Source organism: Mustela lutreola, chromosome 7, assembly GCF_030435805.1.
Source record: "Mustela lutreola isolate mMusLut2 chromosome 7, mMusLut2.pri, whole genome shotgun sequence".
Classification (NCBI taxonomy): domain Eukaryota; kingdom Metazoa; phylum Chordata; class Mammalia; order Carnivora; family Mustelidae; genus Mustela; species Mustela lutreola.
The window spans coordinates 52,602,903-52,627,046 of NC_081296.1; the positions used below are offsets into that span (position 1 = coordinate 52,602,903).

Consider the following 24,144-nt stretch of genomic DNA (forward strand, 5'->3'; position numbering starts at 1 on the left):
TGCTTCATTTGAGTCAATTCCCTACTGTTCCTTCACCCCCAGGCAACCACAATCTTATTCTTAGTTAAAAAATAAATACCAGTAATGCCACTGACACTACTGAGGAACTGGTGTTTGACCATATAACAAAAAAATCATACACTATGGCCCACTGCCTGTTTTTGTAAATAAAGTCATTTATGTATTTATTAACTGTGGCTGCTTTCACGCTATGACAATGGAATTGAGAAGTTGTCACAAATATCAAAAAGCTTGCTGACTCCTGTTGTAGATTACTCTAATTTTCCTTTTAGTGATTTGTTTTCTCCTTTAAAATATACTACCACTTCTCAAAGCACAAGCATATTTACTTTTGTGCTTTGTTGCAATATATTCACAGATATTGCAGTTTTTACAAACTGAAGGTCTACGGCAGCCCTGCCCTGAGCAAGTTTATCGGTGCCGTTTTACTAACAGTATTTGCTCGCTTTGTGTTTGTCACGTGGCGGTAATTTTTGCAATATTTCAAACTTTTTCATTATTACCTTTGTTACAGTGCTCTGAGACCAGTGATTATGACTTGCTGAAAGTTCAGATGATGGCTAGCATTTTAGCAATAAAGTATTTTTTAATTAAGGTATAGACATTATGTCTTCTAGACATAATGCTATCGTACACTTAATAGACTACAGTACAGTGTAAACAATTTTATACGTACTGGGAAACCAGAAACTTCAACTGACTCAACTTTATGCAACGTCAGCTTTATTCTGATAGTCTGAACCAAACACACAATATCTCCAAGGTATGTTTATACCTGTTTATAGCAAACTTCTAATTCTTTTTATCCTAATACTCTGTTCTCATCTGATGCTAATGTGGATCTACTGTGGATCTGAAGGGCAACAGATCATATGGCATTCATACTCATCTTTTAGACAACTCAGTTGAGATGGTCAAACATTTGCTAAATAAATATTACACCGAGATAATGAAGACTATCTTGTACTGATGTTTATAATTCTATCACTCAAAATTACAATTACCCCTTACAGTGAGTGCTCTGAAACTCAATTGTGAGCCCTTCATGTTTTATACAAACAGTACTAGTTTGCAATAAGCCAATATGCTAGGAGAATGCTCTCCTTAAGGCATAACTGTGCTGTTTTCTGAGCATATTAGTGTTGACTTAGTGCCTTCTTTTAAAAAGATACCAATAATGTTGGGGCGCCTGGGTGGCTCAGTGGATTAAGCCGCTGCCTTCGGCTCAGGTCATGATCTCAGGATCCTGGGATCGAGTCCCGCATCGGGCTCTCTGCTCAGCAGGGGGCCTGCTTCCCTCTCTCTCTCTCTCTGGCTGCCTCTCTGTCTACTTGTGATTTCTCTCTGTCAAATGGATAAATCTTTAAAAAAAAAAAAAAAAAAAAAAAAAAAGATACCAATAATGTTGTATAATGCAGTTTATAGAAATTACAATGCATGCTGTGTCAGAGCCTAAAGAAAATCAAATCACCTCAGCGGTTAATGGTTTTTAACTTAGGAAAAAAGGAATGGTTTAACGGTTTAACTTAGGAAAAAAGGAATTGATCATTACCTGGCAAGGAATTGCACCACCCCATTCTTGCTGAACGATATTGCAAACACCAACTAACGCAGATTCCAAGCAGGTTTTATCATAATCATCCATATTACTTAGTGCTTCCTGATCGAATAAAAGATAAAATTGCTCATTATTTTGTACTGTTTTGTTATTAGAGAACAACATAAACTGTTCAAAGCATGAATAGTTACACAGGGGACATTGTGTTTCTGAGAGCCCCAAAGCATATTTTCTCAAAGAAAACGGTAAAACAGGCTTCCTCAACCACAAAGGACAATTAAAAGAGCTTCCCTTTATTCTATTCTCAAGTGAGAGTCAAAAGTCCACCATAGCTTTGTAAGGGATCCCTGAAGAAAGTAACTAAAATGAAGAACTTTTAAACCCGCCAAAAAAAAAAAAAAAAGACAAAAATCATTGACTGACTATATTATAAACACCAACCTAGGCACTTCATATGCATTTAGTTATCTCAACACTCTGTAAAGTATAAATTATTAACTAATTTTTTAAAAAAGATTTTATTTATTTGACAGAGAGAATGAGAGAGCACAAGTAGGCAGAGCAGTAGAGTGAGAGAGAGAAGCAGGCTCCCCACAAGTAGGGAGCCAGATGCAGGGCTCGATCCCAGGACAATGGGATCATGACCTAAGCCCAAGGCAGTTGCTTAAGCAACTGAGCCACCCAGGTGCCCCTACTGACCTATTTTTAAAATGAGGAAACAAAGGTACAGAATGATGGGGTAACTTTCCCAGGCTGCATGCCTCGATGTGACAGAGTCTAGATTTAAGCCCCATCAGTAGAACTCCAGGGTACCTGGCTTTCTCGACTACTCAGAACAACTCAGATAGCAACTCTCTAAATTTCAAAACTGCTGAACATCCAAAATCCTTAGTTTACTATTCATTTACAAGAAATCCAGTGCAATTTTTTTTTTTTTTTTTTTTTTTTTTTTTTTTAAAGATTTTATTTATTTATTTGACAGAGAGAGATCACAAGTAGGCAGAGAGGCAGGCAGAGAGAGAGGAAGGGAAGCAGGCTCCCTGCTGAGCAGAGAGCCCGATGCGGGACTCGATCCCAGCACCCTGAGATCATGACCTGAGCCGAAGGCAGCGGCTTAACCCACTGAGCCACCCAGGCGCCCTCCAGTGCAATTTTTAAAGAGCTTTTGAGTACCATTAAAAAGAAACAACTGAGAAAATAAATGATTTAACAAAATCTTATTACTTTTTATTTAAAAAAAAAAAAAATCAAACTACACTGATCCTGGATCTCTAACCTGCCCAACAAGTATTAAACTGTTTTAATTCCACACTTATTGACCATTATGAGGTACTGCTGGAAATAATAACTTAGAGATGTTGTCAGAAAGCAAATTCTCTGGCGTATCCCAGACAACACCTTATGAACTATCAACTGAGGTTTAAAAATTATAATTTCTTGGCATCTGTAAATCAAAGGGTATTTATTAGAGAGGAAATATTTTGAATTACTCTAGAATAAAGGTTTTTATAAGGAAGGGCTATTTTTCATCTCAAGTTTTATAGGAAAGTAGAAAATAATAAGGTGTTGGATTTAAAGTACCCTGAATCTTAGAGAATGGGGAACTACATCCTGTTATGCTCTCCTTTCCACAGAAAATTCCAGAAAACTCAGGGAAGAAAATAAGGCAACAACTCAGAGCTCAAACTCCTAGCTCTACCAAAGGCATAAGGCCTTTATTACTGGTTATGAATCTTTGTTTCACAGCTATACGCAGATATTATGCCCATAGATTGATGGTCATAATAAGTGTTGTTTTTTTTTTTTTTTTAAAGATTTTATTTATTCATTTGACAGACAGAGATCACAAGCAGGCAGAGAGGCAGGCAGAGAGAGAGGGCAGGGAAGCAAGCTCCCCGCTGAGTAGAGAGCCCGATGCGGGGCTCCATCCCAGGATCCTGAGACCATGACCTGAGCCGAAGGCAGAGGCTTAACCCACTGAGCCACCCAGGTGCCCCAGTGAATCTTTGTTTTATAACCATATTCAGATATCATATCCATACACTTAACATTAAGTAAGTCCAAGTTATATTGGGCACTGGGACGGCACAGTCAGTTCAGCACCTGACTCTTGGTTTTCACTCAGGTCTTAATCTCAGGGTCCTGAGATCATTGTGCTCAGTGCTCAGCACGGAATCTGCTTTGAGGTTCTCTCTCCCTCTGCTCCTCCCCCTCCTCCAATAAATGGATAAATCTTAAAAAAAAAAAAAAAAAGTCCAAGTTATAAATATTTGGTGCAATATGATAACACTATTTTCCTTCCTAAAAATCTGGGCCCTGTACATATAATAACTCATTATTTTTTATACCTGAAGTGTGTTGTAATCTCTTGTGAAGGGAACCATCAGCTCCCAAAGTGAGGAAAAAACCACCAGAGCTGTAAACTCAAGCTTGTAATTTGTGGCCATGTGCTCGAACAGCATCGTCAAACCATGGGCTGCTAGGTGCTTACGTTGATATTCTTCAGACCCCTCGATCGACACAGGTCGGGTCATGGAAAGGGATACGTCCATTACCACCACTGTTGGCATGATGAAAATGATCCCAGTGTTCCCGGTCAGAGTGCAAACAAACAGCTATGAACAGAGAAATGCTGTAGAAAATAAGTATGATTAGGTCTTACATGTTACAGAGAGAAAAAAGGTTTTTTCCCCCACCCTAATTTTAACCAAACTTTGCAGAAATGAGTGAAAGCAAACCTCATTTAAGTTGAGGTAAAGGCAAAACTGCAGAGACTTCAGAGGGAGGAAAGCAACTTAATTCACTGTGTGAACTCCTAGAATCACCCACTAAATGGCCATAACTCAAGGACCACATGTTTTTTTTTTTTTCAAGATTTTCTTTATTTATTTGAGAAAGAGAGAGAGAAAGCACAAGCGGGCAGAGAGCACAAGCAAAGGAAGAGGAAGAAGCGGACTCCCCTGCTGAGCAGAGAACTCCATGTGGGCTCGATCCCAGGACCCTGGAGCCTGGACTGGAGGCTAAGGCAGCCACTTAACCGACTGAACCACCCCGGTGCCCCAAGGACCACATATTTCTATTAAAAAATATATTAAATTCAGGTAGCCCTTGACTTTCATAATTTCAAAGTTTATACAACTGAATATAACAAATATTCCTACATTGCTTCCCCAACACTTAATTTATGAAGGAACATTTCTAATTGTCACACGGTGGTGCTTTTTGACAAGCAACCCTTTTTTGGGGGCACCATCACTTTCTTAATCAATACAGCAGTAATTGAGCATTTATCTTGTTGCTTGATGCCATTTTTATTAATAAAATGAATGTAAAATGTAAAAATTAAAGGGCTAGTAGAGTCATAATCCAAATTAGATAAAGCTGGAAATCATTAAGCATGACAAAAGCAGTAAACTACTACTAGCTCAGTAATGCTGTATGTAAATTGGGAAACAATGCTTCATTGTGAGGGAAAAGAACAAAATGAAAGAGTATGTAGACCAGCTGACATTATCTCTGGAAATCATGTATAAAAGTCAGTATGCAGAGGGCTGCCTGGGTGGCTCAGTTGTAGTTGTTAAGCATCTGACTCTTGGTTTTGGCTTAGGTCATGATCTCAAGATCCTGGAATTGAGCCCCGCATCAGGCTCCATGCTTGGCAGTGCTTGAGATCTTCCTTTCTGTTTTTCCTTCTTCCTCTGCCCCTCCCCCAGCTCAGGCTCTCTCTAAATAAATAAATAAAGAAGTAAATAAATAAAATCTTCAAAAAAAAAAAAAAAGTCAATATGCAGAAGAAATGGAGAAAACAGACTCCTTTAAAATTACGGATGGAGTATTAGCATGAAGAAAAGAGTTCTGTTCTCAAAAATAAACAAGAAAGTTCAAATATACAGACCTGCTCATGGGGATACAACTTGCTGCTACTCTGCTGATAAGCAACTATAGTATATTGACATAATGAACTCTTATATAGCTATAAATAAAAGACATGTATTTAAATATGAGAAATATTTATATAAAATGCCAGAAAGCAGGTCATAGGATTGTACGTATATTCTAATTGCACCTTCATAAAAGTCACTGCATATATACAATTAGGGAAGACCCTGGATGGACAAAATTGTTCAGAAATTAAATGCTCACTTTTTTTGAACTTTTTTTTAAATTTAAAGATTTGATTTATTTATTTGACAGACATAGTAAGAGAGGGAACACAAGCAGGGGGAGTGGGAGAGGAAGAAGCAGGCTTCCAGACAAGCAGGGAGCCTGATGTGGGGCTCGATCCCAGTACCCTGGGATCATGACCTGAGCTGAAGGCAGACACTTAACAACTAAGCCACCCAGAGGCCCCTCTTTTTTGGAACTTACTTCAAAAACACTTTACACTGGCCAAACTGCTTGTTACAGTGAAGTATCCAACTACAAACGTATTATAAAATTCCACTTGTAAATAGGCTGTCAGGAACTCAGAACATAATGGTTCATGTAAGCAAGGTTATAAACAGGGGTCAGGGACTCAAGGGAAGTAGGAAAAGCCTTTTTACCACATAGCGGCCTGAGACACATTTCAAATACAGTAGTGCCTCATGTATCTAACGTCAATAAAGATCAAATGAGGGATATAAATTACTTCCCCAGACTCTTTAAAATTCCAAAATGTTTAGCCATTTTGGTAGACAAAATTAAAATATGTATCCCTGTTTTCTGCCTCATTAAACACTGTGCAAAACATAACCTACTCTATGATGACTTGGCACCACCACTCTAAACACTAATACTGCCTAGCACCCTGCTGTTCTCAGGTTTGGTGTTTTGTTTTTGTTTTTGTTTTTTTTTCACCCCCACACCAGCACTGTGTGCTGCAGAACACTGTTCTGGAGAGATGCTCCAAGAAAAATGAGTTCAGGCATTAATAAAGACACTGAAAAGTTCTAGAGCAAAAAATCCAGTTTGAACTTGCTAACCCTGTTTCCCATTTAACCCTTTTCTACACAATTACCATGAAGGTCCCATAAAACAGGGATTACATAGAATATACACAGAAACAATGCCTTGTATTCAAGGGGTCCAGGCTGTTGTGCTGTTTTGGTGCCTTTTTATGATTAATTTTTAGTCCATCAGCTTACATTCTATCTAACTCAGTAATTCCCTAATTTGCTTCTTCTAGGCTACTATGGGCTAGAAAGCCAGGTAATCAAGCTTGTTAAAACTGTGCCCAAAGTCAAACTCAACAGGCCTCAGAGCCTGTGGGTTTCCTTTAGTGTAAAATGTATGGGCTTAAGTGTATCAACTTGGTACTACTTCATCTTCTCAGTTTATTTTATTTTCTTTCTGGGTCTTACTAGTGTTGTTCAAGAAGTGAAGCCCTGTATAATATTGGTACAATTATACTATATTAGCCCATAAGGTCACTGAGGGCAGGGACTGGATCAGATGGTGCCCACCAACATCTCCTCAGAACCTATCACAGTAACTGGCACAGGGTATGTGCTTGACAAATATTTGATAATGAGTAATAAACTACCCCTAGGCACCACACAGAACATTCTTTGGCAAAACACAGGATGAATGTTAATTCGGGAAACCAGAAACACATTTCCTTCTCTCCTCCTCATTCAAGCAAATACTAGTGATTCCTGTGTCTCTGCCCACATATAGAGCTTATCCAGCTCACATGGTAGTCCCATTTCCATGTAGACCCCTATTCATCATTGAAAGCTGGAAAGGGACACCTGGGTGGTGCAGTTGGTTAAGCCTCAGACTCTTGGTTTTGGCTCAGTTTATGATATGGGGTCATGAGATCAAGCCCCACATTGGGCTCCACATTCAACAGAGAGTCTGTTTAAGACTCTCTCTTCCTCTCCCTCTGCCCATTGTCCCCCATGTACATGCCTGCGCACATGTGCATGCTCTCAAATAAACAAATGTTCAGAGGGGAGGAACAAGATGGGGGGGCGTACCTGTGTGGCTCAATTGGTTGGGCAGGGGACTATTGATTTTGCCTCAGGTCATGATCTCAGGGTTGTGAGATTGAGCCCTGCAGGAGGCTCTATGCTGTGCATGAAGCCACTTTACCATTCCCAGCAGTTTCACTGAGTGGGATTCCATTCAAGTTTCTAGGGGCCCACCCATTCCTGTTAGGGTCCTTACCAACCCTTAGGTTTCTGGCAGCCTGAGTTCCCTTGCCCTGATGAGTGCTTCCTGAGTTCTCTCCCTCTTGCTCTGCCCCTTACCACTGTACTTACTGGCTCTCTCTCCCTCGCTCTTATTTAAAAAAAAAAAAAAAAAAAAAGTTGGGGATATCATGGGAAGTACTTCCTCAACTCTTCAAGGAGACTGGGAAAGCATATAAAGATTTAGATCAGGTATAAAAAAGCATTTCTGGCCCCTGAAATACGCTGTAACACGGGAAAGGGTGCCCATAGCCAGCAGTCTTGCCTTCTCTGCAAACACCTCTAGAGCTGGCTTTTTCTCCCTACTGATGTATTGGCGTCCATCCACATTCTTAACAGTGGAAAATCAAGGGAAACCATTACTTAAGTTGTAAGCACAGAATTAAAGGAGGGACTTGCATGTTCTTGAAGGATGATTCACTCCAGCACTCTAGGCCGGATTAAAAAAAAAAAAAAAAAATTCCATGCCCACCACAGTCCAGCAACTTTTTGAGAACGAGAAGTATTTCTCACTTGGGTTAATTCTCCCCCTTTCCCAGAAGTACTATTTAAAGTAGCTTACATGTAACGCTAAGACAACTACAAGCCATCTTTCTCAACAGTCTATGCCTGAGAACAGACCCCAGCCACCTGACGGCCTTAATGCCAAATCACCTAAACACGTTTACAACTTCCCTGCAGCTGGCAACTGACTGCAAAAGAATGGATTCTCAGCTGTTTCGCTCTCCGAGCGTGATTCCACTCGAATTTTTCGGGTTTCTAGGAGTCCGGGCATTCATGTTAGCGTCCTTACCTACCCTCAGGTTTCTGCCAGCCTGACTTCCCTTGCCCTGAGGAGCGCCTCCCGGGTTCTCGGATACAACTTCATCTCGGAACCGCCAGCCTGGGAATACAGCATTTGAATCGCAGTCGGGGAGTGATTTTTTTTTTTTTTAACCTCAAAATCAGTCCAAACCCCCGACTGAGATCTGGAAGTCTTATGGGCAGGGGGAACGAAAAGGGCCTGAGCAAGTGGCCCGAATCGCGGTGTTCACGCGGGGCCCGCGACCCCGAGCTACCGGGTGAGGCGAGACCGGGAGCAGGGCCCGGAACTGGCGCCGCACAGACCGCGCGGGGCGGCGGGAAGGCCGGGGGCCGGCTCCGCGTCGTTCCCGACCCCTGACCCCTTTTCCTGCAGCTCCACAAGCAACGAAGTACAACCCGAGGCCCTCGGGCTCCCCGACTCACCCCGCGCCCATCGCCGGCACAGTCCGTCCGCGTAAACTTTCCGCCCGCGCACCGCAGCCGGAACGAAGAGGCCGCGGGACAAAAAGGAAGCCGGCGCCAGTCTGCGCACGAGGCTGGGGCGGGGCTTTAAGGCCTGAGCGGCAGGGCTCTGGCGCGGCGCCGCCGCTAGGGGGCGCGCCCTCCTCGGCGTCCCTCCACAGCGCTGGGACCTCTCTCCCCAATATCCCCAACCTTGGGGAGCCCGGGCCCTGTCTCCCCTTCCTTCTCTTCCTCCCTTCTTCTCCCTTCTCGGGCTCTTCTCTCTTTCCTTCTGGCCCTCTGCCCACTTCTCTGAAGAGATACCTCTTCAGGCCCTTCACACTCCAGCCTCCTCACTCACCTGGGCTTGTTGGTGCACCTGCCTCACACTTGCTGACGCGTGCACCTCTTTGCCCACACTCTTGAGCCCCCTCACTCACGTCCTCTGAACCAGGTGACAGAATCTTCTCCAAACTCTTCTTTAACTATACGCCCTGCTGAGGAGGGCTCCTGCTAAGTACACCATATATTTTTCTTAGCTGACCCCAGCCAATGGACAAGTTAAGACTTTCCCTCTGGGTCTCAGCACGAGGCTCACTTTCTTTCCCCCAACCGCCCCCCGCCCTTCTCTGAGGGAAGGTTCACTGCTTCTCCCGACAGTGTGAGGTGTCTGGCTGAGGGATCTGCACTCAGACTTCCCCGTGAGGCCCCATGGGCCCTCCCTGCCTCACCTCTGGCCACCCGGTGCCCCGTAGCAGCCCCAGCCCGGTTCCGGTCTTTGAGGGGGCAAGAAGTAACTTTCTAACCACGTAGGGAGCCAGGAAATGTCAGGGAGAAGCAGGCCTGGGTAATTGTGGTTCAAAGAATCCTGTTGTACCACACAGATTACAAGTGAGAACAGAAAAAGACCTCTGCCTCTTTTTCCTTTAGTTGGTGGGATGGGGTGAGGTCCTCCTGGGGGTGAGGCAAGGAGGGAGGATGCTTTGAACTTAACATCCCAATCTGTCTGACTTTTCACAGCTTGTTCTGTGGGAGAGTGAAGGTTCCAGTTGTTTGTTGTTCTTTCCCCGACTCCTCCTGATGTCCAAGGTGGCCAAAGGAGAGAGTTAGTCCCTGAGACTTTCTCTGCCAGCATCAGGGCCTGGGGAGCTGCAGATTGTCCTTTTTGCTTCAGAACTCCTTTCCCCAACTTGGTTAACCTCGCTGTCTCAAAACCTTATTATGCTTGAACATAATGGGATCTAGGTAAGTAAGGCTGCATCCTGATTACTTGGTCACAGTTTCTAACTCTTTCCCTCCTGGGAGGTATGTGGCCAAGAATGTGTACAGGACACGGGACTTGTCTAGTTACCCCTAAAGTGGTGAGGACTCAGCCAGAGGGTCGCAGTTCTCCTGGTAGTTCCAGCTTAGCTCCATGGACTTACTTTCCTCAGTTATTTTGTTTTCTTACTTTATTTCTTTTAAGATTTTATTTATTTATTAGAGAGAGACAGCACGAGAGGGGAAATGGTCAGAGGGAGGAGCAAACTCCCCATGGAGCTGAGAGCCCAATGTGGGACTTGACCCCAGGACTCCGGGATCACCACCTGAGCCGAAGGCAGTTGCCCAACAAACTGAGCCACCGGGCGCCCTCCCTTCCCCAGTTCTGAAGCTTAAGTTTATTAGTTTGCTGATGGGTGATCAGATTTTGGTAACCTTGTTCTGAACATAGGCTTTCAGGAGATTACGGAAGCAAAAGAGCGATATATTAAAATGGAACAGTAAAATGTAACTGCCAAGGGTACTGCGTCACTTAAGGCAACTGTTAAGTCTTTTGTTTTTATTTGTAAAGTCTTAGAATCCCATGAAAAATCGGAAGGTTTTTCAGTGAATATATAATCAGAGAACACTAGCACAAAGAGTTAGAAGTTCTTCAGGAGCTGTTTTTCAAGGCATAGATGGCTAATGAATTTCTTTTTCTCACTCCAGAGACTTTCATTTGCATGTTTCCACACACACATTAGAGAGAATCAATAAATAACTTCCTTTGCATAATCTATCATTATTTATTTATTTATTTTTGCTTTGAAACAGTGGACCACATCAACAGAGGATTTTGAAAGGCAGAGTGGTTTGGTCTCTGGTCTGGCAAAAGCAAAGGTTAGTGACAGAAATTCTAGGCCACTCATAGGTGCTAGGTACTGGGGCTCGAGGGGCATTCGGATAGCCACCCTTGTCGTATCATTCAGCGTATTTTCACTGCTCTAAAAATTCTCTGTGTTCTGCCCTTTTATCCCCACCCCCCACCGACTCCCAGTGACTATTAATCTTTTTATTGTGTCCATAGTTTTGCTTTTCCCTGAATGTATGTAGCCTTTCCAGATTGGTTTCTTTTGCTTAGTAATTCCCACTGAAGTTTTTGTCATGTTTGTTTATGGCTTAATGGCTTAATGGCTCATTTCTTTTTAGTGCTGAATAATAAATATTCCACTGTCTGGAGGTACCACCATTTGCTGAAGGACATATTGGTTCCTTCCAAGTTTTGACAATTATGAATAAGGCTGCTATAAACACTATTGTGACGGTTTTGTGTGGATATAGGTATTCAATTCATTTGAATAAATACCAAGGAAAGAGACTGCTGGGTCATATGGCGAGAGCTTTTTAGTTTTGTGAGAAACTAGACTTTTGTGAAAAAGTTGTCTTTTGAAGTGACTGTACCATTTTGCGTTCCCAGCAGCAATAAATGAGAGTTCCTGCTGCTCCCCAGCGGCACTGGTGTTGTCAGTGTTCTCGATTTTGGCTCTTTTAATAGGTGGGTAGAGGCTTCTTACTGTTGCTTTATTTTTATTTATTTTTTAAAAAGATTTTATTTATTTATTTGACAGAGAGAGAGAGATCACAAGCAGGCAGAGATGCAGGCAGAGAGAGGACGAAGCAGGCTCCCTGCCCAGCAGAGAGCCCAAAGTGGGGCTCGATCCCAGGACCCTGAGATCATGACCTGAGCCGAAGGCAGAGGCTGTAACCCACTGAACCACCCAGGCGCCCCCTCACTGTTGTTTTAATTTGCAATTCCCTAATGACATAAGATGTTGAACATATTTTCATGTGCTTACTTTCCATCCATGTATCTTCTTTGGTGAAGGGTCTGTTCTGTTCAGGTCTTTTGCACTTTTAAAAATCAGGTTGTTTCTTTTTTTTACTGTTGCATTTTAAGTGTTGTTTGTGTATTTTGGATAACATTCATTTATCGGTTATGTATCTTGCAAGTATTTTCTCCCAGTCTGTGGAGTTTGTCTTTGCATTCTCATAACAGTGAGAGACTTAAAAAAATTAAAACAAAAACCCAATAATTATAATACCATTATCAAATAAAAAATAATTAAAAATGAGTCCTTAATATCATCAAATACCAGTTCTCAAATACCCAGTTATCTCAAAATATCATAAATTTTACTTAAAAATTTTTTTTTAATTTTTAAACTAAAAAATTAAAAAAAATTTTTTTAAAGATTTTATTTCTTTATTTGACAGAGAAAGATCACAAGTTGGCAGAGAAGGCAGTCAGAGAGAGAGAGAAGCAGGCTCCCCCCTGAGCAAAGAGCCCAATATGGGGCTCGATCTCAGGACCCTGAGATCATGATCCGAGCTGAAGGCAGTGGCTTAACACATTGAGCCACCAAGGTGCCCCTAAACTAAAAAATTTTTTAAAAACTTATTCTTTTTTTTTTTTCAGAGAAAGAGAGAGAGAATGTGAGCATGAGTGAGGAGGGGGCAGAAAAGAGGGAGAGGATCTCAAGCAGACTCTATGTGGAATGTGGAGCCCGCTGTGGGGCTTGATCCCTGAGATCTTGACCCTAGCTGAAACCAAGATTTGGACACTTAACTCCCTGAGCCACCCAGGTGCCCCTAAATTTTATTTTTTTTACTTTGGTTGTTTGAGTCAGGAACCAAGTAAGATCCAGACATGCCGTCTCTGAAGTCTCTTGTCATCTGTAGGTTCTCCCTCCATGTCTTTTTTCCCTTGTGTGCCTTTCATGAAGAAACTGTGATCTCCCCTCTTTTAATTGCTCTCAATCCTCCTCAATCTTTCCACAACATTTGAGAAAACCACAAAACTTCTCTCTATGCTAAAATAATAGAAAAACTCACTGAACAAAGTAGAGATTTTACACAATACCAGTTCATCTCCACTCTAAATAGGGTGAGGCTTACCCACCACTGGTTCCCAAGGGTCTGGTATGTAACATTGGGTATGCATTTGTGTAAAGAAGATAAGAAGGAAGTAAGAGACTATTTGAAAACAACAACAACAAAAAACTCAAAGCAGGAAAGAGAGATAATTTGATATTACATTTGTCTAAGAAAGTAGAATGGAACTTCTTTATTTAGGACAACCTCTTCTTTGAAAAGCATTACAAACTAAACTTTTATTTATTTATTTGATAGACAGATCACAAGTAGGCAGAGAGGCAGACAGAGAGAGAGAGGAGGAAGCAGACTCCCTGCTGCGCAGACAGCCCAATGCGGGACTGGATCCCAGGACCCTGAGATCATGACCCGAGCTGAAGGCAGAGGCTTTAACCCGCTGAGCCACCCAGGCGCCCCTACAAACTAAATTTTTAAAGGTGCCTCATGATCTGGGCCTGCATCTTTCTTCCCAGGCTCACCCCTCACCCTCTTAAAACTTTGGTAGCATCTTCCAGTGAAAAGGCAGATAAAGCAAACAAAACTAGTTTCCTTCCTTCCTTCCATTCTTTCATTTTTTAAAATTATTTTAGAGAGAGCACATTTGTAGGGGAAGGAGCAGAGGGAGAGACAGAATCTCAGGCAGACTTCCTGCTGAGTGCGGAGCTGCACTCAGCTTGATCTCAAAATCTTGAGATCATGACCTGCTCCAAAATCAAGAGTCTGTAGGTTGGAAGGAGGCTCCTTCCAAACTGGATGTGTGTGTGGTGGGGACTAGGGGGTTAGAAGAGGGGAAGGGAGGGGAATGGGAGAATCACAACTCCTCATCTTTCTTTCGACTCTTTTATTTCCCCACACCACAAACTGCCTTTAAGTCTCCCCCTCCCCAAAGGGCTCTATTCAAAGCTAGAGTGCTTGGGAGCATGCGTGTGTGTGTGTGTGTGTGTGTGTGTGTGTGTGTTTATAAACAATGCAGTGGCCTAAATAAGGATTTGGTAAGTGGAAGTGGGACTCCACCCTTTATCCTCCCCAACCCTTCCCTCCAAGAGAGGCCCACACTTGAAGCCTGGGCCAAAGACCAAGCCTGAGTTGGAAGTAGAGGGCTGGAGAGGATGAACACTTTCCCCTTTGGAATGGAAGTGAGACCTGGGACGAAGTTGACACTAAAGTCAGTATTAGAAGAATAGGAGTCTGCAAGGTGTATAAAAACCTTGGTGGTTTCTCCTTTATATCTTGTTTTTATTATTACTAGTATATCAGTGTATCTTGGGCATCATCTTCATTGTTTTGAACTGCTATATAATTGATTATTGGAAAGTTAGGACACCATTTATGTACAAGTTTTCCATTGATGTTTATTTTTTTTAGTTCAAGGCAGAACTTAAATGCACGACCCTGAGATCAAAACCTGAGCTGAGATCAAGAGTTGGAGGCTTTACCCACTGAGCCACCCAAGTGCCTGTCCATTGAAATTTCGATAGATTTCAATTTTTGCTCTTACAAGCAATGTCGGAATAGGCCTTGTAGATGTGGCAAGGGCTTTTCCTCTGACATGGGGGGAAAGCCCTGGAAAGTGGAGTAGAGGAGGGACATGACCTGACTTCCAGTTTAACAAGGTCTCTTTTGCTACTGTATCAGATTGATAACTCACAGTATTATCATCAGCACTGGATATTACATTTTTTAGCCTTTGTCAACTGATAAGGAAAAAAAATCTCACTGTTGCTTCAGTTGGTATTCCTTTGTAAAATCAGACTGATGAGGCAAGTTTTACTTAGAGGGGAGTTGTTCATTTTACTGGTGCTGTGGGGATTTCTGTGTGGCCACATTGAAGCCTCTGAGGGTTGGAGAGGATGACCTCTGAGAGTAATGAGGGCTGTGTCTAGACAGAGAAAGAATGACCCATCAGTAGTCATTCCACTGTTTGACCTCTCCTGTAGGCCCCAGGCCCCTCCGGGTGAGTACCTGACTAAGAAGGCCAAACACTGACTCTGACCCTGCAGCTCCCTGCCTCAGGTATGGCTCTAGCCACTGGCTTAGAGGGATGAAGTGTTGTGGGATGTGTGGGGGCTTACTTGGCTTATTCCCACCAGTGACAGCAGTGTAGCCACACCCTATAGGGGTGCCTGGGTGGCTCAGTTGGTCGAGCATCCAACTCTTGATTTTGGCTCAGGTCATGATCTCAGGGGCGTGAGATCTAAGGCCTTGGACTCCACCCGCAGTGGGGAGTCTGCTTCTGTCCCTCTGCCCCTTGCCCCACTGGTGCTGTCTCTCTAAAATAAATAAATGGGTAAATAAATAAATCTTTAAAAAAAGTATCCCATAGGGGCGCCTGGGTGGCTCAGTGGTTTGGGCTGCTGCCTTCGGCTCGGGTCATGATCTCAGGGTCCTGGGATCGAGCCCCGTATCAGGCTCTCTGCTCCGCAGGAAGCCTGCTTCCCTCTCTCTCTCTCTCTCTCTCTCTGCCTGCCTCTCTGCCTACTTGTGATCTCTGTCTGTCAAATAAATAAATAAAATCTTAAAAAAAAAAAAGTATCCCATAAACAATATAATATGAACAATGAAAACAATACCAGCAAAAGGTCTTGGGCTGTGACAGTTCCATGCCTGACAGATCTAAGTACTTTCCTACAGGCTCACACTGTACCTCTTCCATCTTCCCAACCAGAAGCTCTGCTTTTCTGGTTGTATAAATGAGGGGCCAGACTCCGAGAGACCTTAGGAGACTTGCTCCTGGTTGGACTTGTTACTTTATTAGATGTTGCAAAGTAGTACCTGTAGGTCTAATTCAGCTCATTTTGTCTACCTTTTAATGTTTTTAAATGGTTTTAACAGTGGAATGACTACTGATGGGTCATTCTTTCTCTGTCTAGACACAGCCCTCATTACTCTCTGCTGACTTTGAGTAGAGCTAATTTAATTTAATTTTATTCACCCAGGCCCTGAAGGCATTTGATTTTGCAAACCCCTGCCAAATCTCATCTCCTTTCTACTCTGCAGCTGTAGGGTCAAACCTCAATTCCAGATGTGGGCCCAGAAATAAACTAGCCTTAGCCACAAACCCTTTGCCATTGGGCAAAAAATCTCATTCCCTCTTTCTCCTATTCTAATGGGAAAGGCCTTGAGCTGGGGAGGAAAAGGCCTCCTTGCTGACTTGCATAGTTTCTATACCCTGCCTTCCTCAGACCTGATATTAGCAATATTACCGTGAGGGTCAGAGCCCATACTTTCCTACCTGTCCTGCCACCCTTTTGGAGGGAGATTATAACATGAGACGACGTGGTAGAACAAAGCAGATCATCTTTCCCTCCTCAGTGGTACTGGTCTTTCTCCAGCACTTTGTTTCTGAATGGTCAGGAACCTCAGTGAGTGGGCATTTCCTCCTCACCTTCCCACCCCAGTCTGTAGCTCAGGCACCCTGTCTCGGAGCATCTCCTCACTGGGATGTCCCTTTTCATTTCGTCCACAATATATTTATTGGGTGTCAGACACTGTTTCAGACTCTGGGGACTCAGTCATGAATATACAGGTAAGATCCCTGTCCTCTTGGAGCTCCCTGACTAGTAAGAGATGCAGACACGAGTCAGGCGACCACACTAGTAAGTACACGGTACGGTGTTGTCACAGTGGACTGCTCTGGGACCTGCTGCCCCTAGCAGGCTATGGTCTCCACAAGTGGAATAACAACAACAGTACCAGACCCTGTTGGTATGTTTTACATATTAATATACTTTCTCTTCACAGCGAGCCTACCAAGCAGATAGTGTATCATCATCCTCATTGTACAGGAGAGATTTACAGCCACTGAGAAGTTAAATAACTTGCCCGCGCGCACCCTGCCTGTCCGGGCCATACTTCCACTCTTGGTTGAGTTGCAGACCTCTCTACAGCCTGGATTTCAAGTGTGCCACAATCCCTGAGAACAAGACAGGAGGAACCAGGCTCAACTCCAGCAGGGGAGATTTAGGTTACAGACTAGAAAGAACTCCTTGGCAGCAGTTATAAGTATATGAGAAAAGGAATATTCATTTTCTGGGAATTTGCTTCTCCCCTGAATTTCCTGTATGGCACAAATAGCATTGTAAAAATTAGAGGAATTATTCTAGGGGAAAAAAAAAAAAGATCTCTCATAATTCTACCTTGTGAATTTGGTTCCTTTTTCTATCTTTTTTTTTTTTTTAAAGCCAAATGTGGGTCTTGAACTCATGAACCCAAGATGAAGAATCAGCTGCTTCACCGACTGAATCACTCTGGCACCCCTCGTCTTTCCATCTTTCTGGGCCATGTGGAGGCTGTTAGACAGCGGGGGTGAGACGGGAAGTAACTAGATCTGGTTCTGCCTGCAGCAGCCTAAAGACAAGGACGTGGTGACTGGCAGAGGTCAGCCCCCCTTCTCGGTGTTTCTGCAGGGGGTGGGTACCCTTGTGCGCTTCAGCAGGGGGACCTGGGCACCTTCTTACCTTATAGGCCACTCTGGATAAAGCAGGGCAAGGGGTGAAGCGGTGAGGGATTACCTGCTATTTCAGAGGAGGACAATCAAAACTGCATGTGATCTCTATCCCTGGGGGAAACAGGGAGGGGTGGAAGGAGCAGTCAATAAAGATCAGGCAGAGCTAGGTGATTAAAGTGGGTTCCAGGTCAGTGGGTAAGGGTCATAAGTTCCCACTGCCTTGCCCCACCTTCATTTCAACACCTCCAGTCCTGAGCTGGAGGCATAATTCCTTGGGTATCTTGGGATGTCCCCTCTTGCTCTCCGGAGATCTGTCAGTGCTCTTTCCACAGAGGATTTCCCTTAGGCCTAATAAAATATTTTTCAAGTGCCAAATGCTGCAAAGTTTAGAGTACTTTCCCCACATTCTCTCATGTTTCTGAATGGACCATGTTTTAAAATAAACTATTTCTTAGAGCCGTTTTAAGTTCACCGTGAAATTGAGCAGGTATTTCCTCATTTTTAATTTTGATTCTCACACCCACCCTACAAAGAGGAAGATCTGGTATTACTATCTCCACACATACAGTTAGATTACAATTAGAATCACACAGTAGCAAACAGAGCCTGGTGTTAACTGAGGTCTTCTGATCTCTTAAGCCCCAAGCACTTTCTCCTGGTTCCCTCAGAGCACCTTCTGGATCTTTCCAGATCTTTCTTCCCCCTAAGCATGGGAACCCTGCACCATCTCTCATTCCTAGAGCTTAGAGCCAAATTTGGGAAGTTTCCCGTTTGCCTGTTGACCACAGGGGGCCGCGGAGAGCCCATCTGTTTCCCCGTGGAAGGCCCACCTTCTCGGGCTCTAGCAGAGGCACTGGGACCCAGGGCTTGTACAATGCCCTGATAAGCTTCTTAGAGGCGAGTATTAGCAGGGATTGGATATTCTTCCCCTGAGATGCCCTTCACACCCGACCCTGCCTTGAATTAGAATTCCGTAGGGGAGCTGGGGACAGAAGAATGGGGTGTTTTCTGCTGTCCAGCTTCAGACTCACTCTTTGAGACCTTGGATTCTGACAAGTTTCCAGAACTAAGAAGATACTCAGATGTCCAAGTTTGAAGGTAAATGATGTGATTAGATAGGAGGGGTCAGCTGGGGTGTCGGCTCAGCTCTGTTAGACATCACTGGCACACCAGAAAGAAAGACCTTCTCCAGAGTTTCTTTAGGAGAGTCAAGCAGGCTTGCTACAGAGTTGAATTCAGGGCATGGGACAGCAGCTGCAGGGAGATGGTGGAAAGACGGTTATAGGATCAAGGACCAGAGAAGGAAATGTACTTATTCTGTACTTCTTCTTTTGCTTGTTCCTTTTTTCCTTTAAAAGACAAATGCATTTGCGTCTCTAATTTGTGTGGCCTGCTGGGAAGATTGGGGCATTAGAAGGCTCACAGTCACTCACGAGCTGTGCCATGTTGAGCAAGTGGAGCTCCTCTCTGGATCTCAGCTTCTGCATGTCTCAAATGGGGAGTTGCGCTAACTAGTGTCTGTAATTCCTCTTACCTTAAGTGACCTAAGACTCTCTGAGTTACTCATCTCACTTTAAATATATTCCTTTAAATGCAAAACCAACCACTTCTAGTTAATGTTTTATAATAATCTGTAGACACTAACTAGAGATTTAATAAATATTTACTTAATTTATAAACTGAGGACTTTTTCAGAGCCCTTCATGTTCTTCTTCCCCTCCTGAAAAATATAGAATCAAACCTTTATATAAAACTACAGGGGTGCCTGGGTGGCGCAGTGGGTTAAAGCCTCTGCCTTCGGCTCAGGTCATGATCTCAGGGTTCTGGGATGGAGCCCCGCATCGAGCCCTGCATGGGGCCCCGCATCGGGCTCTCCACTCGGCAGGGAGCCTATTTCCCCCGCCTCTCTCTGCCTGCCTCTCTGCCTACTTGTGATTTCTGTCTGTCAAATAAATAAATAAAATATTTAAAAAAATAAAACTACAAAATTAAAATTTTATATAAAATCAACCCTTATGTAGCACTTGATTCTGTATAAATGCTTTTTCAAAGATTTTATTTATTTATTTATTTGACAGAGGGAGAGAGCTCATAAGGAGGCAGAGAGACAGGCAGAGAGAGAGGAGGAAGCAGGCTCCCCACCAAGCAGAGAGCCCAACGCAGGGCTCAATCCCAGGACCCTGAGACCATGACTCAAATCAAAGGCAGAGGTTCAACCCACTGAGCCATCCAGGTGCCCCTGTACAATGCTTTTTATAGAACTTATGTGTTTTTACTCTCAACATTCCTGTGATGGGTATTATTGTTACTATTGTTATTTCTATTAAATTAAATTTAAATTTAAAGTATCATGAGATGGCACAGGGTAAAAATGTTAAACAGTTACACTGAACATCAGGGTATACTGAAAAACAAGTCTTCCTTGGACTCCTGATGTCAGTTTCCCTGACACATCTATTATCACTCACATCTATTATCATGCCTATTTCACAGATGAGGCAGTGAGGTTCAGCCTGTCCAGAGTGGCACAGCTGGAAAGCAGTAGGGCTGGAAATCCAAGACTTTGACTCCATTCTCCATGTTCTTCCCACCACATCACACTGTCTGGGAAGCATCATCACATTAGCTTTGCCCTCTATGGGTGATACTGTGGAATTGATTTAAATGGGACAAAACATTAAAAAAAAAAACAACAACAAAAAAAAAAACCAAAAAACACCCACGCACAGCCTTGAAGTTCCCAACATTGCCTTCCACTGCTGCCTGTTTTTGTCTAAAGCTTAAAATCATGTCTCCTTATCTTCCTCCTGCCACGGACCAGGTGAGATCTGTGGCCTGGGCTATGAACTATGGATGACTGAGCTGCTAGCAACTCAGGCTTGGACCTGAGGGGTGCTGGTAGGCCTCTTGTAGGGATCCCAAAGAGGGTTAGGTAGACCCAGCTCAGGAACCTGGGCTGTTGGCATGCCTACACAACACAGAGGACCACTAATGCTTTTTTCTCTGAGACAGGCAGTAGGGGTAGTTTTGTTTCAGCAGAAACAACTGCGTCCTAGCATAAAGGCCCCTACATGAATTGTCATCACTCTTTTCTAGGGTTTTGATGGATCCCAGCTTTCCTCTTAGGGGCAAATAACCACTTTTTTTTTTTTTAAACCCTCTAGGTTTGTGGATACCCCCTGGCTGGGCTTCATGGAGAAATCTTCACTGATCACCAACCTGAACGCCAGAACAGACCCCATCTTTTCACGGACAGAATGAGAGGTCTTCTGTAACCAGGCATAACTGGCCATCATGGGGAAATTGATCAGAATGGGAACACGGGAGAGGCGGTTTCTCCGGCCAAAACGGCTTCATTGGAGTCGCCTCCTCTTCCTGTTGGGAACGTTGATCTTCGGTTCCATTTACCAGCACCTGAGGAGCTCCCAGGGCCTCCCCTCATTGTGGGCAGCAGTGTCTTCCCAACACCCTGTAAAACTGGCCAGCCGTGACCTCTTTAACAATGATATGATGATGGTGAGCAGTGACCCTCCAAGAGCTAGCTCTGAAATGGCAGGTGATACATTGGTGCCCCAAGCTACAGTTGACAGGGGTGAAGAAACACCTGGCATAACAATGGAGAATACTCCCTATCCACCCAGAAGGACAGCCAACACCACTCCAACAACACTCAAGAATAACTATAACCTAACAGCAGCAGACACAGAAAGAATGGAGGAAGACACCACAACCACACCCAGCACAGTACTGAATCACTACACCCCAACTTCAAGCAGACCAACAGTAAAGAATCATACCTCAGCAACACCACCCAGCAGAGAAATGCAGAGCTACCACCCAACTCAGGCTGGGAGAAAGGTGAAGAAATACACCCCATCTCCACTTGGTAGAATAGTAGGCAATTATTCCCCATTTCCACTCATGACAATGACAAAGAGCCATGGGATCACCCCCAGAACAACAGTGAAAGACAGTGAAGCTATGACAACCACCAAAATATTGAAGACCAACTCTACTAAGAGAATGGTAGAGGAAACCACCCCAACTACTCTCAAGGGAGAAATTCATACAACCCCAACTTTCCTGGTAAATGACATAGAAACAAACATCTTGACTTCTCCAAGGAGTATGACAGAAGAGAACATCCTGACTACCACCAGAAGAGTGGACAATAATAGATCAACCAAGCCCCGGGGGTTAGCGAGAAAGAACAAGCTGACACCTCCTCTGGAAACGGTCCTGGAGGACACCACAGTCATCTCTGAGGGGCAAGTGACAATACGCACCACAACAGGCAGTAGCCCAACAGAAACCAAAGCCTCTACCGCTACCTGGAGTATTAGTAATCCGTTGTCTAGAACCAGTGCATCGACCACTGGAATTTCTTCCACCACCTTCTGGGGGCTGGCAAAGAGACTTTCCACGGCACCAAGGCCCTCAGCATCCTCCGAGGCCAGGGCAAATCCAACCATCCAGGTCCATCACTGTGTGGTTGTGGAGCCAGCCCCAGTGGTGCCCCCTGCCGCCTCCCCCAGCCTGACAACAGCTATGATCCCAGAGGTGCCCAGTTCCAGTCCCTCAGCACTGCCTCCTGGCTGGCCAGACCTTCACACCAAGGGAGAGTACCCCCCAGACTTGTTCAGCATAGAGCAGCGGCAACAGGGCTGGGTGGTCCTGCACATCTTTGGCATGATGTACGTGTTTGTGGCCTTGGCCATTGTGTGCGATGAGTACTTTGTCCCAGCCCTGGGTGTCATCACAGATAAACTACAGATCTCTGATGATGTGGCGGGTGCCACCTTCATGGCTGCTGGAGGCTCTGCCCCTGAGCTCTTCACCTCCCTCATTGGCGTCTTCATCTCCCACAGCAACGTGGGCATTGGTACCATCGTGGGCTCTGCTGTGTTCAACATCCTCTTTGTCATTGGCACCTGTGCCCTCTTCTCCCGGGAGATCCTCAATCTCACATGGTGGCCCTTATTCCGTGATGTCTCTTTCTACATCCTTGACCTGATAATGCTCATTATCTTCTTCCTGGACAGCCTCATTGCCTGGTGGGAAAGCCTGCTGCTGCTGCTGGGCTATGCTTTCTATGTGTTCACCATGAAGTGGAATAAGCAGGTCGAGGTCTGGGTGAAGGAGCAGCTCAGCAGGAGGCCAGTGGCCAAGGTCATGGCCCTAGGGGACCTCAGCAAGGTAAGGACAGGCTGGCTCAAGTTTCTGTAGCCCCTTTGGGACAAAAAAGATGAGGAGAAGCCAGTGACTGAGGAGTGGAAATTGCTGGGTCAGACCTCAAGGGATGGGTGCTTTGGTTCCCTTTGCTAGTCAATAGACACTTAAAGTCCTATACTTTGCCAGGCAGTTGGCAAGAGTGACCTTGGCTCAGCTCCCAGTCACCCAATGGTTATTATTATGGTCCACCATTGGCAGGGGAAGACACTGAGGACTGTTGAAGTTAAACCACTCTTCAAGGTCACAGAGCAAATAGGCAGTGGAGCCAAGATGTGAACTTGGGTTGATCTGACTGGGTCTTTGGAAATGACATCTCAGCTGGGCTTTGGAGAATATCCAAGGAGATATCAGACAGGGAAAAATGATAATCTCTTCCATGTGCATGCTGTTTATGGTTTGTCAAGCACCTTCACTTTCGTTTAATCCTGTTTGTTCACATTCTGGGTTTGGAGCTAGTGGCTTGGATAGGGTCTGACAAGGGGGAGGTTTTTTGTTTTTGTTTTTGATATATTGGTTAAGATGAGAGCTCCGCTCATCCACTGACAAGCCAGCATTGGGTGCAGGGCCCTCTCTCTTACCAAGTGGAGACCAGATACCAGAGCTCCAACCCCAAGGCTTTCTCTTGGCTCCAAGATTCTTTCTTAAGAATTTCTTTGCCCTTGCGAAGGACCTTCCTTCTAAGTTCAGTGTGTGGTTCAATAACCTGGAAGATGAGATTAAGGTGGGGACGTTATCTCTGAAAATTCATCTCAAAGTTTTTGTTCCTTGACTCCAAGGTGAGGTGCCTTAGGGAACACAGACCCTGGTTCTTTCCTGTTCCTAAAAGGTGGGTTTAGGCAAAGGTTGGCTCTCAGCCTGCCTCTTTCAGGTTTCAGAAAAGCCACTGGCACAAGCAGAATTTTGCGTGCAAGAGTGCAAGGACTTAGCTCTTTAATCCAGAGCAGTTTTGATGAGTGGGCAGGATGGAGACCAAATTCAGTAGCATGTCTGGGAGACACATGACGCAACAGAGATGAAATGTACTTCCATTAGGATATTTGAGATGATGGAGTATTCTGGCCAGAGCACAGAAGTAGGAGTCAGGAAATCTGGATTCTAATCTGATTCTGTTTCTAACTACCTGTGTGACCTTGGACCAGCCCCTCCCTTCATTTCCCTTCTCTGGTAGAAATTGTAACAGAGTCCAACGAGTTACCAAAAAGGTCCTGTCTAATGATCATTGTCCAGGTGAGTTTAATTCTGGCTGACCCTGCACAGTGGTTATTTGTCTGGTCTGGTCAACTGAGCTCCAGCTGCCG

General features: G+C 44.3%; 2 protein-coding genes across 11 annotated transcripts in view; one reads left to right on the forward strand and one right to left on the reverse strand.

Moving 5' to 3' along the window:
* Positions 1–9,093, reverse strand: part of INTS14 (integrator complex subunit 14) — a 36,865-nt gene extending 27,772 nt beyond the window's left edge. For 2 of the 10 annotated variants that reach the window (XR_009355424.1, XM_059180832.1), the window contains exons 1-3: positions 8,550–8,973; positions 3,928–4,211; positions 1,574–1,681 (exon numbers count right to left, since the gene is read on the reverse strand). Coding sequence is in view for 9 of the 10 variants with exons in the window: in XM_059180832.1 (XP_059036815.1) it covers positions 1,574–1,681; positions 3,928–4,149 (330 nt within the window). In the remaining variant the exon portion in view is untranslated. The other 8 variants (XM_059180839.1, XM_059180834.1, XM_059180835.1 and 5 more) reach the window with 8 other exon arrangements.
* An 11,722-nt stretch (positions 9,094–20,815) lies between these two features.
* SLC24A1 (solute carrier family 24 member 1) overlaps positions 20,816–24,144 on the forward strand; it is a 30,614-nt gene continuing 27,285 nt past the window's right edge. The window contains exon 1 of the mRNA XM_059180845.1: positions 20,816–22,810. Coding sequence (XP_059036828.1) covers positions 20,909–22,810 — 1,902 coding nt within the window. The 5' untranslated portion in view covers positions 20,816–20,908. The remainder of the gene's footprint in view (positions 22,811–24,144) is intronic.